General features: G+C 35.6%; 1 protein-coding gene across 19 annotated transcripts in view; it reads left to right on the top strand.

The window, feature by feature from the left end:
* DGKB (diacylglycerol kinase beta) overlaps positions 1-18547 on the top strand; it is a 786786-nt gene extending 768239 nt beyond the window's left edge. For 12 of the 19 annotated variants that reach the window (XM_021102439.1, XM_021102448.1, XM_021102441.1 and 9 more), the window contains one exon: positions 16924-17896. In XM_021102439.1, the coding sequence (XP_020958098.1) occupies positions 16924-17031 (108 nt within the window). In that variant the 3' untranslated portion in view covers positions 17032-17896. Of the gene's footprint in view, positions 1-16923 lie in introns of all 19 variants that reach the window. The other 7 variants (XM_021102444.1, XM_021102447.1, XM_021102453.1 and 4 more) reach the window with 1 other exon arrangement.

Genomic DNA, 19301 nt, shown 5'->3' with positions numbered 1-19301 from the left:
GTCCGAGGTTAAAATATTTTTCACTCCTTGAAGACAGTGTTTTATGGGACTTCCATAGGAGGGGAGACAGAAGCTGCGTAGGAATATTACTGTGCAAAATAACTATACGCCACTGGGTAGAAAACAGAAATAAAGGCCATTGCCCGGGGTCTTCTATTTGTTGTATCAGTGACCTCTGGATTTCAGAAAAGTACTTAATCTTGGAACTTTTTCCGTATTTCTAAAGCCAACTACCTGCAAAATCACAAGAGAGTACTGAAGGGTTGTTGAAAATTATTATGCATCGCATTTATCAACACTTCAAAACTATTAGTTATTTTGCAGTGTATATTAATTATCATTATATTTAATAATGCACCTGAAATTCCTTTTTCATTGTTTAGACTAACACCCTACAAGAAAAAAAATAGTTAAATCCATGTTATTTTATGCTGAAATAGTATTTGATGTATTTTTGAGATTTAACCAGAGTGTTATAGAAAATTAGCAGTGACTTTTACTTTTTCCCTATGATCATTTAAAGATCAATCTTTAGTAATTATCTAAAAGGAAAATTATATTAAAAACCCATGCAGAATAAAGCAGTTCATGAAACGTGTAGGTTTACCTAACTCTTGAATCTCTCAAGACCTTTGCATTAAGTCAGTTAACTTTTAATGGTATTAACTGATAGTTAATGCACCAGGCTGATTTCCTGGACAATAGTCTTATTTTGAAAATTTAATAAGAATAATATTTTCTTATTAAAAGTTGCACACCTATTGTAAAATGACACTTGCTGCCTTGACAGACACCATTTTTAAAGCATCTTAAGCAACTCTAATGGCTTACTTTAGAGCAGGGAGAAAAGCAGGCAAGGTAGCATGTGTATTTTAGTGATTAAAGAAAAAGAGTAACCCATAAAATATCAGTAGGAAAATGGTTAACAGGTGAATATTTTCTTGATATGCCTAGATATTGCATTTTGACTAATATTTAAATACAAAATAAAGATAAATCTTAAGAAAATAACAGAGTTCCCATGTGGCTCAGCGGTTAATGAAATCAACTAGCATCCATGAGGACGCAGGTTCCATCCCTGGCCTCAAACACTGGGTTAAGGATCTGGTGTTGCCGTGAGCTGTGGTGTAGGTTGCAGACTCAGCTCAGATCCCACATTGCTTTGGCTCTGGCATAGGCTGTAGGCTGGTGGCTACAGCTCCAAATGGACGCCTATCCTGGGAACCTCTGTATGCTGCGGGTGCAGCCCTAAAAGACAAAAAAAAAGAAGAAGAAGAAGAAGAAAATACCACCATTTGTTGTTTAATGAGTTACATCGTAATATTTTGAAGAAAGGAAATTAGCTAACAGTCTCCTGTCATCTTGAAACATTTAAATAAGCAGGTTGCTATTCTAATGGGTGAGTGGTAGTGAGACTCCAAAAGCAGTTAAATAAAACATAAAGGGAAAGCATCCTTTTACCTAAGACTTCATTGGTAAATACTCTTGCATAAATTTGCATTTCTAAACATTTTTCTCCCCAAAGACTGGCACATTAGTGTTTAGTAGCATTATTTTGTGTGTTCCTCTGTTACTTATGCATTAATTAGTTTTGTTTACCTGTGCATAATTTTTTCCTCATTTCACAACAGTTGTTGTTTTTGTAATTGACAATGCAATTTACTGCATGTGTGCTTTCTGGCCCCCAAACAAGAATGTTAAGGTGTAAAGCACCAATCTCTTCATCTCAGATTGTTTAAAAAAAAAAAAAAAAGGATTGGTTGTGACTAATTTCCAATTAATTTGTGGTGGTTACAGAGAAGAAAACAATTGCACCTACTAATTAAAATTTAAAATATTCCAAAGTGTCATCTTTAGGTGTCTGTGGAATATATAATTTCCATTCTGGTTCATTGGTGGATCTGTAACACCCTTGAGCTTGACAGCTCTATTAATTTAAAGGCTCAGTAATACCTATTAGTACAAAACATGAAAAAAATACCATTAATCATTTATTTTAATATTGCAGCTCTGTCATTTTCTCAGTATGTTTTAAAATTATGATGACACTATACTGTGCACAAATCAACCTGGATGAAGGGGAAACAGATCACAGTATTTAGGAAAGATACTGAAGTACATTATTAGAGCTTAATTAATGCCAAACTGATTAGATTTGGTTGCATTTTGCACAAAAATATTTTAAAGAATTTTTTCTTATGATACTATATTTTAAAAGTTATCCCAAACAGGTTACATATACAATTAGACTTACCTTTTAATAGCTCTTTTCTGTACTTTAAGTATTATGATATAAACCCACATTGTTCTTTTATTTTCCATTTTGAAACCTGAATTAATCTACTAAGTTTCGATTTAGAAAAGTTCATTTCAGTTCTTTGATAGGAATGCCTAACCCACATTGGACATGATGTCCAAAAAACATGAAAGGTCAAAAAGTGAGATGAGAAATATACTAAGTATATGTAATACCTTATGCATTTATATTGAGGTTAAATTTCTAAAACTGGACTGTTAATCATGCTAAAGGTGGTCAAATTGTATGCATGTAATAGAATTTTTTGATTAGCTTTCAAGAGGACCAATAGTTGTTTAAATTTACATCTAGTTCAAAATTGAATATATTTCTCTAGAACGGGGAAAGTTAGTAGCCTCCTTGTTGATGAGCATCATTGTACTAATATGTAGATTTGATTTCTTTCTTTCCTTCCAGAGCAGGTAGAGGTTGCTCTTCTGGTGGACACTAACCATTGAATCACACAGCCTGAGCCTGACTTTTCTCCCACAATTACCTTGTGAGAGAACTAGCCCTTCATTTCTTCTGACTTTATGTATAAAAATTAGAAATTAAATTCTAAGCTTTTCCTCAAGAGGCAACTACTGTATTGTTGAAAGTTTTAAAGCATAAGACTTCTTAACTACTAAGAGAGCAAAGATCCAGTATTTCATAGAGATATTCCCAGGACAGTTTACCAATTTCAAGTAAAAATTTGAGTAAGGAGTTCCCGTCATGGCTTAGCGGAAACAAATCTGATTAGCATTCATGAGGACACAGGTTCCATCCCTGGCCTCGCTCAGTGGGTTAAGGATCCAGTGTTGCTGTGAGCTATAATGTAGGTTGCAGAGGCGGCTCAGATCCCGCATTGCTGTGGCTGTGGTGTAGGCCAGCAGCTACAGCTCTGATTTGGCCCTTAGCCTGGGTACCTCTCATGCCAAGGGCGCGGCCCTAAGGAAAAAAAAAAAATTGAGTTAAGAAAACTTAATAAAAATATACAAAATATGATGCAATAATTTACTGTTTTTATTTCCTTGAATATTCAGAACATAGTTGCACGTGTCTTATTTGAGACTTTAAAAAATTTTTTAATTTTAACATATTACAGGCATACCTTGGAGATCAGTTCCAGACCACTACAGTAAAACAAATATTACAATAAAATAAGTCACATGATTTTTTGGTTTCCCAGTGCCTATAAAAGTTATATTTACAGTATACTGTAGTCTATTAAGTGTACAATAGCATCATTTCTGAAAAACAATGTATGTGCCTAAATTTAAAAATATTTTCATACTAAAAAATGCTATTACCTGATCCTTTACTGAGACATAATCTTATTGTTGGTTGAGAATCTTGCCTCAGTGTTGCTGGTTGCTAACTGATCAGGGAGATAGTGACTGAAAGTTAGGGTGACTATGGCAATTTCTTAAAATTAAACAACAGTAAATTTTGCTGTTATCAATTGATTCTTCTTTTTAAGGTCAGTTACGCTATAACATGCAAGGCTACTTGATACCATTTTACCAACAAGAGAACTTCTTTCAGAATTGAGATCAGTCTTTCAAACCCTACAGTGCTTTATTAACTAAGTTTCTGTAATATTCTAAGCCCTTTTTTGTCATTACAACCATTGTCACAGAATCTTCATTTGGAGTAGATTCCATTCAAGAAACCACTCTCTTTGCTCATCCATAAGAAGCAGCTCCTCATCTGTGAAAGTTTTATCATGAGATTGCAGCAATTCAGTTATATCTTCAGGCTCTACTTACTAATTCTAGTCCTCTTGTTATTTTCACAACATCTGAAGTTGTTTCCTCCACTGAAGTCTTGAACCCCTCAAAGTCTACATGAGGTTTGATCAACAACTTCCAAATTCCTGTTAATGTTGATATTTTGACATTTTCCCATGAACCGTGAATGTTCTTAAAATAGCCTCTGGAATGATAATTCCTACCCAGGAGATTTTCAATTTACTTTGCTCAGATCCATCAGAGGAATCACTCTACTGGTGGCTATAGCCTTACACAATGTAGGTCTTAATAATAACACTTGAATATCAAAATTACTTCTTGATCTATGGGCTACAGAATGGATGTTATGTTAGCAGGACTGAAAACAATACGAATCTCATTGTACGTCTCTATCAGAGCTCTTAGGTGACCAAGTACATTGTCAATGAGAGTAATATTTTGAAAGGAATCTTTTTTCTGAGCAGTAGGTCTCAACACTAGATTTAAAATATTCAGTAAACCATGTTGTAAACAGATGTACTGTCATCAAGCTACATTGTTCCATTTAGAGAGCACAGGCAGAGTAGATTTGGTATAATTCTTAAGGGCCCTAGGATTTTAGGAATGGTAAGTGAGTATAGGCTTCAACTTAAAGTCATCAGCTGCATTAGCCCCTATTAAGAGAATCAGCCTATCTTTTGAAGCTTTGAGGCCAGGCATTGACTCCTCCTCTATAGCTATAAATATCCCAGATGGCATCTGCCTCCAATATAAGGCTGTTTTGTCTATATTGAAAGTATGTTGTTTAATGTTCCTAACTTCATTAATTATCTTAACTAAATCCTACTGCATAATTTGCTAGAGCTTCTACATCAGTGCTTGCTGCTTCTTCTTGGGCTTTAATGCTAAGGAGATGGTTTGTTTCCTTAAAGTTCATGAACCAGCCTTTACCAGCTTCACAGTTTTCTCCTGCAGCTTCCTCACCTTTCTTAGGCTCCATAGAATTGAAGAAAATAGGGTCTTACTCTGAATTAGACTTTCGCTTAATGGAATGTTATAGCTAGTTTAGTCACCTCTATATGTAAATAAAAATTAATAATACAACTATTTAATAAAACCCTGTCAAAAATATCAGTGATTTATTTTTTCATTCTTTCAACAAATTCTTACTGAATTCCTTCTTTATAGGTACTGGCTTTTTGTCCTAGAGTGTTATAATGGAGAGAAAAAACAAAACTAAGGCATGATCTCTGAACTCTTTTCAGGTATACATTACTCGAAGATTCCCATGTATATAAAGTTTCAATAATGAAGTAAGATCTGTTAATGAAAGGTTCACAGGACTGATACTGTGATACTGTGGTACCATGGTACTCCTGTCATATTAGAGGTTATTTTATCATAGAAGGATTTGACCTTCACAAAGGAGTTCTAGGAAGGCTGTCAAACTCAAAATAGATCTGAGAACTAAAGGATGAGGAGCATATATCTAGTCATAAGGGAAGGAAGAGTGTCTGATGCAGAAGGAACAACATGGGGTGGGAGGGAGCATGATGTTTACAAGGACATGAAAGAAGACATGATGGAAATATAATAGGAGGAAGGGGGTGTGGGGTAAGGCAGGTGATTCCATGGGAATCTGAGCTAAAGGACCTTCAAGCTCACAGGAAGGATTTTTAGCTTAATTTAGAGGTCATGTTGAACTAGAGAGTTTAAGTAAGATCATTAGATTTGCCTGGTGATAAGAACATTCTGGGTTGGGAATGGAATGGAAGGCAAAAAAAAAAAAAAAAAAAAAACAGATTTCTGCAGTTGCTCAGTCCTTAGAATGGATAGGGGGAAAAAAATGTATATATATATATATATATATATATGTTATCATCACGTAATGGGGTGGCAGGTTTTTATGAGAAGCCTGTCAAAATGTTGACTGGATTACCATGAAATAGTTTAAAATTGAAGAGGAAGTCTGTCAGTCAGTCCTGTGATATGTCAAATAATGAAGGGTATAGCTGAGACTAGGAATTGGTTCATTAAAGAAGCTTCTCACAGTATGTCAGAATGGGCTTATTGATCTCCCTTGGTTTAAAAAACCCAGACTTTCCATGGGTTAGTAAATGTCCAGCATGGATTTTTTTCTAGTCTTTCCATTGGGTAGAACTGGAGCCTGGCATATGGCTGAAATCCTAACAGGTGCTCCTGGCCTCCTCAGAGGAAAGGCAGATGGCCATAAATGTCATCTCTCAATGTCACCCAAGGAATCCCAAAAACCTTGTCTCGGGGAGGAGTTAGCAAAATGTGTTTTCCACTGGACTAAGCATAATTGTGCTAAAATTATTAAGTAAAATGTATTAAGCACATAAATGACATGCATAGCCTCATTTGGTACTTGTATTGGTCTTTTTAAGTAGGTGTATGGTTATCCACATTTAGTCAATAGAGACTGAGGCTCAAAAATGTGAGATCCATTGGTCAGTGGCCAAGCTGGCACGCAAACCTTTGCCTCCTGTCTTGAATCCATGATCTTAACCTCTATGCTATGTGAAAAGACTACATAGGAAAGGGTATATGAAATATTGTTTGTTGAGAAGTAAAACCACAATTTGTAAATATTGTCAATATTCTCTGGTTGTAGTCAAAGAGGGGAATTTTTTGTTTTGTTTTGTTTTTATCGTTTTTGTTTTTTTTCTCCCATATGACCAAAGAGAGAGACCCTACAAAAAGAAAAATAGTTACTGGGTTAAAATTGTGGATATAATTTCTCTGTAAAGACATGGAAATAATAAAAACATTTTTTAAAATGTCATTGACCTTCCCTGGCAGCCAATTTACAACCATAAAATAAAGAGAGAACCAAATTTATATCTTGAATGAGATTTCAAATCCAGGTATGAATATTTCCCCTGCGATGTAGCCAAATAGCCCATCACTTTCAGGAAAAAGTTTCTCTTTTCTCATTACCCCACCTATTTAAAATTCTTTTGGGTTTAATCAGCGAGTAAACCTTTCAAACCCATTTTTTAAAAAGATTTTATTGTAAATCGTCACAATGATTTCTCTGAATTTGATGTTAGATCAAAGACTTTAACATTAAACTTGGAAATTACTATCATTCCAGAAAATAATGGCTGGAATCATAAAGAGGCTGGTACAGGGATTTTAGAAAATTGTTATGTTTCATTGCTTTGCTTTTTGGCAGTTATGGACCTGAAAAATTTAACATGCTCTTTATTCCCGCTGTCATATGGCTCAACTACATGCATGAATTCAAAATGGTTTCCATTATTGGAAGGAGACAATCTTATTCCAGAATCAAGTTAGGTAACTTCTAATGTTCCGGATAATTGCTAAATTAAGCTCTCCCCACAGATATTTTATGGAATTTTTTTTTTTTTTTTTTTTTTTGCTCTGAAAACCCCATTCATTTTTAAGGCAGCTGAATAAATCCAGTGATAATAAACTCTTAAAGAGATGAATCAGAGAAAGAATATGTTGGTTAGATACAGGGAGAATATTTTAAAAAGAAGATGCTCCCTGCTGAGGTACTGTCTAAGAAACAATATTATTAAGTCCACCCTAGTGCAAAGCAATAAAGAGCTAAACCTTTAAGCTAAATTTGATCGGTTGATATGTTACCAGAATTGGGAAAGCTAGTACATTTTCTAATTCAGATTTTCACAGAATGAATTCTGAATGGTGGCACTCAGTATAGCAAAAGACATGCCATGTGAGACTATTTCCACATATATCCATCATTTAGCTATTGACCCATCAAGTCATAATTTTAAATTAAAATTCCTTTCTGCCACCTTCTGCCTCATAATTCGAGATGTAATTTTCAGTATTTGACTGTAATTGCATCAGGAGTCAGCAAGTTATGGTCTGTAGGCCATATCTGCACAGCTACCTGTTTTTGCACAGCCAAAGAGTTAAGAATTATTTTTATATTTTAAATGGTTGAAAAAATCAAAAGAAGAATGGTATTTCATAATGTTGAAATTAGATGAAATTCACATTTAATTTTACTGGGACACAGTCACACCGATTTATTTATATGTAGTCTATGGATACTTTTTCTGCTGCAATAGCATAGTAAAGTTGTTACAAAGACCTCACAGACCACAAAACCTAAAATATTTGTCATCTAGCCCTTTATTGAAAATGCTTGTCAACCGCCACATTACATAAATGTTCTACAATATATCACTCTCAAATATGACTTCTGGATTTAGAATTAATATAAACAACTTAGTAGCTTACATCACTTATATGCAAACCATCGTGACAAATGGAGGCATGCCTAGGTACATGTAATTGGAAGACTTCTCCTACATTAATAGGAGTCGGCCACACTGAAGATTTTCTAGAAATGTTTGTATGATGGTACTTCTTTCTCGCTTTTCTCCTGCCTCCCTGGCTATTTCTACTCATATTCTTTCAGAATATATAATCTCCTGCTTCACTGTTACATGTCCATGTTCCCCAGTTACACAGTTTAATATTTGATATTTGCATTTGCTACACACATTTGTCCTTCACTAATCTCATCATCAATAGATGATGTTATTTATAGGATTGTAACACCCAAATCTGTCCCAAGACCTGTTCTCCCTTCTAAATACCAGACCTACAAATTCCAGAGACACTGAGTCTCTCCTCTGAGTGTCACACTCAACAGAGTTCACTAACTTCTGGTTCTTACTCCTGCCAAAAGCACACCCCTTTCTATAAAAAAGCATTACTGCACACATAGGAAACATCTAAAAGCATGGGCGCCATACTAGATTCTTTCCCTTTTCCAGTCGTCCACACCTCTGGTTATACCCTGCAGATTGTACCTCCTTGCTGTCTCTCAAATCTGCTGTTTGTTCGCTTTTCCACTGCCACAACTAAAATCCACTTTACCTCTTTTCTACATTATATTCACCGCCCATCTAATCTCCTTGTTTCTGTTTTGCCATGCAGCCCCCCGAGCTATGCTTCCAGAGAGATGTTGCTAAGGCTCAGTTATAATTAGTCCTGACCTTTCTCCATGATCTAAATGGCATTGTTTTGTGCTTCCATTGCACTCTGAGAATATCTTCTTAACAAAATGCATATCACATCCTACTGCTGTATATGTTGTTATCATTACACTGTCCTGCACCTCAACTGTGTTTTAAAACATGTCTGTTCAACTTGGAATCCCCACTACTAAGGCTGAAGCAAGCTGGTCCCTAGTAGATTATCAATAAAGCTAATTAAAGTTAAGTAGATCAGGTTATTTGGATCCACATTAATATTAGGTTTCAGCTATATGTTTTGGGGGGGCATATATGAAGGTGCTGAGCATTCAGTCTCTCAGTCACTCAGCAAATTCTTAATGACCCTACCCCTTAGAAAGAGAAGTGAAATGACATATAGACCAGGGCTTCTTGAATTTAAATATGCATATGAATCACCTGGCTGTCTTGTTAAGGCAGAATCTGATTCAAATCTGGGGTGGGACTGGGGAGTCTGCATTTCTAACAATGATGTCAGTTGTCCTGGATTTTGAACCAGAACCAAAACACTAGAGTGCAAGAGAGTTACCTGTAGGGGAATTTTTATTCTTACTGATTTTTTTAACACTTGTACAAAAGCATAATATATGCACATTGGAAAAAATAGAATGTACAGAGTTCCAGGAAAAGTAGCTAGCCTCTGTCCCATTATTTCTTTCTTTTTTTTTTTTTTTTTTTTCCCCACTGTACAGCAAGGGGGTCAGGTTATCCTTACATGTATACATTGCAATTACAGTTTTTCCCCCACCCTTTCTTCTGTTGCAACATGAGTATCTAGACATAGTTCTCAATGCTATTCAGCAGGATCTCCTTGTAAATCTATTCTAAGTTGTGTCTGATAAGCCCAAGCTCCCGATCCCTCCCACTCCCTCCCCCTCCCATCAGGCAGCCACAAGTCTCTTCTCCAAGTCCATGATTTTCTGTCCCATTATTTCTGGATCACTAGGTCCCTCTTCGATTCTTTGGCTCTCTCTTCTGATCTTTTACTGCATGTCTTTAAACAATATGCTTTGCTATAATTTTTTGACCTATTAGTTTTAGGTATATTCAACTTACTTTATGCTATAGAAAAGTGATTTTTATTCCATTTAACTCTCTTACTAATAGTTAATATGTTCTGAGTGGTTTTTATGTGCCAAGTAACCTTCTTAGCATCTTGTGTGCATTGATCCTTTTAATCCTTATTAGAAACCAATGAAATAGACACTATACTAAAGTCTCTGTAGTACTGATGAGGGAAATGAATTATAGTCATTTGCCCAAAGTTGCCACATAGGAAGTGGTAGATCCACGCAGTCTGAATCTTAACCATTATGCTGTTCTACTTCTGGACCAATATATAATAATTTTATTTAAATCAATATAAGATATATAATGATGAGATAATGAAAATGTTGTCAACTCTAGAACCAAGTACTCACACACAATTACATTTTCTTTCCTTTAAAGATTTTAGAATATCTTTTTTTCTTTCTTGACAAAGTCTCATGATAGTAATTCTCCTTTTCTTAAAGCTCCACCATATCAACCCATCTGTTATCCCCACTCCTCTTCTTATGGCCAGAACCCTTCCCTGCAGGTTTCTTTCTAGATTCCTTGCAAATCTGTCCTCTTGAGTGGCAGTTGGATCTGCTGTTTGTTGTTGTTGTTGTTAATAATCTTAATTTTTAGAGCATTTTTAGGTTCACAGTAAAACTGAGGGGAAGATGCAGAGATTTCCCATATATCTCCAGCCCTCACACATACATAGCCCCCACCAGCCACATCCTCCACCAGCATGGTATCTCTGATCCAATTGATGAACCTATGTTAACACATCTTAATCACCCAAATTCCATAGTTTACATTAGGGTGTATTCTCTGGGCTGGTTTCCATCACTATAACATAAAGAATATTTTCACTGCCCTAGAAATTCTCTGTGCTTTATCTGTTCATCACTCTACCCATTTCTTCTTTTTACTGTCTCCATAGTTTCACCTTTTCTAGAATGTCATATAATTGGAATCATATAGAATGTAGCCTTCTCAGATTGACTTCTTTCACTTAGTAATATGCATTTAGGTTTCCTCCATGTCTTTTCATGCCTTGACAGCTCTTTTCTTTTTAGCACTGAATAATATTCCTTTGTCCATATGAACTGCAGTTTGTTTACCATTCACCTATTGAAGGACCTCTTGGTTGCTTCCAAGTTTTGGCAATTGTGAAAAAAGCTGCTGTAGGGAGTTCCTATTGTGGCTCAGTGGTTAATGAACCTGACCAGTATCCAAGAGGACGTGGGTTCGATCCCTGACCTTGTTCAGTGGGTTAAGTATCCAGCATTGCTGTGACCTGTGATGTAGACCAGCGGTTGTAGTGCCAATTCATCCCCTACCTTAGGAACTTCTATATGCCACATATGCCACAGGTTCAGCCCTAAAAAACAAAAAAGAAAAAAAAAATGCTGTAAACATCTGTGTATAGGTTGTCTGCAGACGTTAAGTTTTCAGGTTTTTTGAATAAATACAAAGAATCTACGTGCTGGATCATATGATGAATGTGTTTATTTTTGTAAGAAACCTCCAAAGTTATTTCCATTTTGCATTCCAAGCAACTATGTATGGGAGTTCCTGTTGCTCCACATCCTCCCTGGGGTGTTTGGTGTTGTCACTGTGACCCCTGCTTTTTGAATCTCTTTCTTAGCTCACCCATTTGTTTCACTGGAGAACACCCTTAAATATGTTTTAAAGGGCATATAACAGGAAAATTTTCTAGATCCTGTTATTACTGAAATGTCTTCATTTCACCCTTGTATTAAATCAATACATTGACTAAGTATAGAATTCTAAAATTAGCTTTTCCTCTGGGATTTGAAGGTGTTTCTCCATTTCATCTAGCACTAATGCTTTCGAGAAGCCTGATGCCATGCTGATTTTTACTTTTCTGTAAGTGACCTGTTTGTCCTCTCAGAGAGCATTTAAAATCTCCAAAATAATGTGTGATTTGAGCTGGGCAGGACAGGAATCAAAGTTTGACTGGCAGAAAAGAGGGAAGATTCTCTAGAACACTAACTGGCACAGAGGTGCATAGGTGGAAATTAACAAGGAGCACTTAGGAGATTTGAGAGTCAGCTTTCAGATCCAACTCTTGCACTTACCAACTGGAGAGGTGTAATACTGGTTACATAACCTGTCAAGTTTTTGTCCCTATTGTAAAATATGGATGTTGTCACCTACCTCCCAAAGTTGTTGGAAAGATAAAAGTAGATAATACATGATTAAAATCATGGGGAAAAAAGTATTCTTTTGATATAAGGTAGGAGAGTTCCATGAAGAGAAAAATAGACCTACCTTTGTTCTAATCTTATCAAAATGCTTTGACAAGCCCTTGTGTGGGTGGATGTGGCACCCACAGGCTGGGTGTTAAGTATGGTGTTCAGGTAGCATTGAGTAAGAGAAGCACTACTCTTCATAAAAAAAGAGTAGTGGAAATATTCAATACTGATGGACAAGGACTAAGAAAGAAAATATCAATGAGTTGGGTCAAATACTACCTGGAGAATGAGTCCAAGAAGACTCTCTTCTTTTCCTTGATTTAAGTTGGATGAAGGAAAGCCTTTGGAGAGAACACAAAAACTGGTGGGACTAAACACTATTCACTGTGTGCTATCAGATATAAACCCCTCTTCTATTCCATTTATGAAATCATTCTTCAATTCTGTGCACTTCAGTAGTATTAACTTTTATGGGAGTTGACTTTTTTCAAGAGCAACTCAAACAGATGGATGAAATAGGTAGCTTCTGAATAATGGGTATAAAGCACTTAGCATAATACTTGGTGCACAACAAAAGCCAAATCTTGTTACTTTTTTTTCTTGTTAATATTACAATAAGAGGTACAGCTGTCATTCCATGCAACCCTGGAAGTGTCATAGAAACAAGAAAACTGCCTTGTGATCCTTGATCTGGTCTCTATGTATGCATCTTTCATATTGAATAATTATAAAACTGAAAGTGAAATCAACTTTGTTGTTTATATTTTTAGATGTTCCCAATCTTAACCTGCAATAGGAAGATAAAAGTAGAAAGAGCCCTGGAACTTTTGCTGCTGTTGCTTTTCAGGGGAGTAGAGGTTAAATAGAAATGAAAAGTTTTTATAGAAGGACACCATCCTAATTCTGACAGTATTTATCTTGCATTCTCAGCAATGCCCTTCTACCTTTGTGCAGCTATTCCAACTTTAGGAGTCCCATCACCATTGCCTATGGTTGCCCACAATTCTCTCTCAATTACAATATCAGATTCTCTTCCAAACTAAACAGTCAAAATCAGGTTGTGAAATGCCTTTCCCATAGCTTGTGCTCAGTAAATACTTTGATATATTTAGAAACAACCAAGAAGTAACTACCTGACTCTTATAAGAGATGAACACACTTGGAGTCCCCTTCATGGATCAGCAATTAACAAACATGCATGACTGGGATCCATGAAGATGTGGGTTCCATCCCTGGCCCTCCTCGGTGGGTTGAGGATTCGGCGTTGCCATGAGCTGTGGTGTAGGTCACAGACACGTTTCCAATCCTGAGTTGCTGCAGCTGTGATGTAGGCCAGCAGCTATAGCTCAGATTCGACCCGTAGCCTGGGAACCTCGTATGCCATGGGTGCAGCCCTAAAAAGTTAAAAAAAAAAAAAAAAAAAAAGGAAAGAAAGAAAGAAATGAACACACTCAAAGAGAGCCTAATGTTTGGTTCATGTTTTCAGAGTGCTGAAACATCTTTCAAGGGATAAAATTTGCTCCTTATGCAGTATTGTTGTTCTAATAGATAACAGGTTCTCAATAATAATAACAACACAAAGAGTGTGGAGGGTTTTTTTTTTGGGGGGGTTAGGGTCTTTTTTTGTCTTTTTGCCTTTTCTAGGGCTGCCTACGCGGCATATGGAGGTTCCCAGGTTAGGGGTCTAATCGGAGCCATAGCCACCAGCCTATGCCAGAGCCACAGCAACGCGGGATCCGAGCCGCATCTGCAACCTACACCATAGGTCACAGCAATGCTGGATCCTTAACCCACTGAGCAAGGCTAGGGATCAAACCCAAAACGTCATGGTTCCTAGTCGGATTCGTTAACCACTGAGCCATGACGGGAACTCCAGAGTGTGGAGTTTAAAACAGGCATCTGAGTCATTATCCCATGCTAATGAGGCCCCCCTTACCGAACATCCCCCCCCAACACACGCACACACACAAGCCATCTGAACCTGTTAAGTTTCTACAGCTTTCTGAAGCCAACATGTGGACTTTCTGTGACTATCATATCAAGAGTTCACGTGGACTGGAATTATTCTCATCCTTAAAGGAGTAGTTTTTGCTTCTGTTCAAATATGTGAACACCTGTAATTATCAGACAAAGTAACATATGCAAAGAGCCCGGATACACAGTAGACATTTCATGACTGTGAGTTTCCTCCATGTTATCCCCCTTGAGAGGAAAACAGTTGTTTCTCAGCTTTATAAAAAACAGACAAAAAGGATGTAGATTTCATCTTTTCCATAATTAACGTTACATTAAAGAAAGAGTTGTGTACTTTGACCAAGAGGAAAAAAATAGGATGGGCCCTTATCCTACATAAAAACTGTAAGCTACGACTTCACTTTAGTCAATAGCACGAATGAAAGGTCCCACTCTGTCAAGAGCACTAAACGAGACACTGTGCTACTTTTCAAAGGAATAAGAACATGTAATTTCTTTCAAAGGGATTGCTAATAAAAAGATAGCTATGATAAAACAAAAATCCAAATAGCTAAAAATACAAAGGGCAAACAAAATCTCATCCACAATGAAATGGGGAATTTTGCCTATGCTTTGTCATGAATTGATGCTAGTCTTTTGTAAGTGACTAGAATGATGTATTTCTTCCAAGGTCTTAATGACAATAATAGTACCATGCCCTCTAAAAGATTTAGTCCAGCAACTGTAAATCAGAAATCTGTACTTTCTTACCTTAGCTACTGATGTTTTGTTTGAACCTAAAGTTAATATATAAGTGGTATGTGTTAACTGAATCCTCAAGTACTCATTTAAAAACGGCATTTTTATATAAATAGATTCATTTTTATTTTCAGCACTAAAAAATAGTCATTTTCTGCTTAGCTTCCTATTTCAGCATCTATAGCACTATTGAACAAGCTTATTAAATTTATCTTTCTGGACTAACTTACTGAGGGCAGAGATTGTGCTTGTCTATTAAAGGTTCCTTATACATTGTCTAAAGTACAGTAGGGGCTCAGTACATTTTGTGGAATGAATAAGTGAATGAATGATGGTGTATTATTTAGAGGAGTATAAATGTCAATGGCATAAGGTAGAGTGTAATCTAAAAGTGAATTGTTAAGAGAGAAAATCTGGTAGAGATCTCTCTCACTCCATGTGGATGGTTCCACTCTGGCATCTTAACTGTCTGGCTGTTAGTTCCTCAGTTCGTAAGATAACAAAAATAAAATAAAATCAGATATCCGGAGAGTTTGGGGCTGGTTTTAGCCTGGGCTTTTACAGATAAAATTTATTTTTACGGTATGAAGAAGAACATTGAATCTCCCCAGAATAACCTGATTCCACCAAAGTTAAATAAAATTGTTCATTTATCCAGGTTTTTGACATACTTCTGTCTTTCTAGACTGTAAGGTAAATCGCCATTTCCCAAAAGCCCCAGTGCTGACTTTAATGATCCTGTCCACGTGACATACTTTTTTTTTTTTTGTTTCATTGCTATTAGTGAATGACAAGTGAAGGATATTCATTTTAACTTGAAAATGTCAGCTATGCACTTTAAGAGATATATTTTTGCAGCTTTTAATGAGGTGGTGTTTCTTTTTGAAAGAAGTACTCATCTCTGATGCGGGTGCCGTGCAGGTTGACAACCGATATTTAATAAGCGATGGTTCTTGTATTAGTCGCAGTTCTCTAAAGAAAATGTCTCAGATTGCTTTTGAAAAACTCTTAGCGTCACTAGCCCAAAGGCAAGATGTGACCTTTTTATTACATAATGAGAATCATTTATTATCTTACAATGTATCTTAAAGTCACAGACAAAATGCCACTTTGATAATTGCTTTCAATTAGCTTTGAGCATAGCATATATTCATAAAATGTCTTCTCTAATTTAGACTTGAATTAGAGAAAATTGCAGACATAATCTACTTTAAGGTTGTCTCATTTAAGGTGATTCGTAGTTTTATTTCAAAGAAATCAAAATGAGTAGTTTTAGAACAGTCTCTCAAAGTGTTTTAAGCAGGCTTTTCAATATTTGATTCCTTTCTATTACCAATTAATTAACAAATTAGAAAGCTAGTTCATCATTTCTGACCTTTTATGCACGTTAACTTTTGACTTTCATTCTTAATGATTGTTTTGAAATTAAGCCTTGCAGTTCGTGTTGAAAGAGAGAAACAATCTGATTAGCAGGGTAAATAAGGCTGGCCTTGATAGCAAGTACATCTTGATGTTAGGCTATAACTGGGATTCTGAATACTATAATGGTGCACTATTTCCTGTCTTAAATAAATAATACATAACTTATGGTTAATAAATTACACTAGATAATCATGCGGCATGAACAAGGAATTTGGGGGTGTTATTACAAGTGAGGTTAGAGGTAACGCGATACTTAAAATGTAATTTCAATTAAATTTCATTTCTTGTTAGCACCCTGAGCATCGGAATATGGTTTAAATGCGTACTCTTATCTTCCTTAAAAATATTTTTAAAATAATAGAAACTCTAGAACTATGATTTATACTTGTGTTTCGGTTACTCGTGGGATATTATTAACCTTAACAGATTCTCAAAAGTTGGTATCTGGAACTATTTCTACCCTCTTTCTCTTTTTTTTTTTTCCCTAGATAAAAATTATACACAAGAATCAAGCCCCAATGCTGATGGGCCCTCCTCCAAAAACGGGGTTGTTCTGCTCTCTCGTCAAAAGAACAAGAAACCGAAGCAAGGAATAATCCTGTATCATTTCATTCTTAGAGATCTAATTAGCATAATTGGGCCATGGAACACTTATGCTGGAAATCTTTCAACTATTTCAAGTCTTCTGCTCATGCAAAATCATGGAATTGGTTTAACAGTTTTTGTTACCAAGCTAATGTAAAATCCAGCTATAAGAAAATTTATTGTCTCAGTCTTCAATAGGCATCTCTGCATGAAGAAAGCAGAAGTTTACATGAAGTGATACTGCATATTTTTGTTGCATGCATTCCCATAGATTTTTATGTTCCCTACCCATTATTTCCCCAACTTACATTTACTAACCTGTAAGAAAAATCTGTACAACATAAAAAAAAGGAAATACCATGGGAAATGTGATTCCCATTATTAATAAGCACTAATTAATAATGCTACAATGATCATAAATACGGATTGCTACACTTTTCCCACTTAGAATCGAACAATATATCAATGATCTCTGACCTTTGACTTGAGGAGAAACTTGTAATTGAAAGATTTTATTAAATAGTTGTCTACTTGCTGTATCTAAATAGTTTTTCTTCAACATCTTAATGCTTCTGAGTGGAATTTAAAATATCAGGTATAAAGTTTCTTGTGATAAAAAATAGGAAGTGGTTTTTATTTTGTTTAGTTCTGTTTTTAATTCCAGACATAAGTGAAAACATGTTACTTGGCAGCAAAGTGTGTTAATATGGCAAGCCTTATTCCTTCCTGCATGTGAATCTAGAAAAAAATTCTTAATCACAACAGTAACCAAATAGATGTTTGAAACTATGTGCCTAACAAACTGTGTTTCCCACCAAAGATTCAGAAAAAAAAAAAAAAAAGATGCTTGAGAGAAATGGGCTAATGCGTAATTAAGTAAGCATTGTGGAGAAAATTTATGGTTTTCATGATTAATTTGGGGGATGACTAAAACTCTGGAAGAGAATGAATTACACATTAACTATTAATTAAAATTCCTACCTTTCGCAGACAATAAGCCATACAACACAATCCAAGCTCAATAGCTGATTTCTTCCTTTTTTGGTTATTAATAAATATGTGTGTGATTTTTAACAGATCAGTTAAATACACTTGAGAAAGTAAATGATTGTATCAGTTCCGTTCTAGTATAAATTGATACCTGTAATAATATGGAGCGCACTGAAGCCAATCATGCATGTAATTAGTGCCCTCTCCCTCACCTACTCCACTACCCACTCTGTGACATTTCAAATATTTATTTGGAAATAATGGCCTGGATTGTTAAGTTTTTCATGACATAATTAGTTTCTCTGATTGTTTGAAGAAATCATTGAATAGTATTTTTTAAATGTTTCATTAAGCCTATGATGTGAAATGAAATGCTATTCTGGGCAGTCTTGATATTGTTCATTCATAATGACCTGCATCTCATCATTGCATGTTTTATGTTTTCAGACATGCCATAAGGAAAACGAGTGCTTGAAATGCATGATTTATTAGTTTATCTCTCCACTCTGCATTAAACTACTCATGATTTATCAGTTCTATTTTTCTATTGATTCATTTATCTTTGAATAACAAATAGCATTTAGTGATTCTGTTGAACATAATCCTGTGCATGGATTTATGGATTTCCAGTGAAGTCGCTATAATTTTAGTTCTTTGATTTGTAAACTCAGCTCACTGTGGTTATATCAAATAGCTACTCTCAAGCAGTGTGCTATAATGGAAGATTATGTATAAAGCGTATTTTTTTAGTGTTCCAGGAACATCGGATGGTAAATATCAATCAACAATAAGTTTAATTGCTTTGAAAATAAAAGCTTTTGAATAAATTAGGACATAATTTAGCATTCTCGGGAAAATTATCATTACAATTGCAAATGTAGCACAGCAATCACTTGCCCCAGTATAATAAAGAAGTTATTTGGCAGAGCAGTAATCTAGACCAAAAGAAATCTCAAGGTAGTAACAACTGCATTACTGACATAATGTTACATAACACACACATTGATTTTGTGTATCTATGGTTACAGGTAATAAATATTTTTACATAAATTGACAAAATTTTCTATGATGGGCAGGCAGGCTTTGTGTCAAAAACATATTCTGAAGCCACAAATTATTTTGTGTTCATTACAACATACAATTATTTCTTGGCTAGCTTTTATGGTATATAGTTTGAAGGCAGCAACAGTTTGTGAATCAATCTGTGCAGTGAAAAGCTGTTGAATAGACAGTGAGATGAGAGAAATCAAACAACCTGCCTATAAGACTTCAGTAATTGAGATAATGGGAT

This window comes from Sus scrofa, chromosome 9 (genome assembly GCF_000003025.6).
Source record: "Sus scrofa isolate TJ Tabasco breed Duroc chromosome 9, Sscrofa11.1, whole genome shotgun sequence".
NCBI classification, from domain to species: Eukaryota; Metazoa; Chordata; class Mammalia; order Artiodactyla; family Suidae; genus Sus; species Sus scrofa.
The sequence above is the reverse complement of the archived record's forward strand: the minus strand, read 5'-3'. Positions and strand labels throughout refer to the sequence as shown.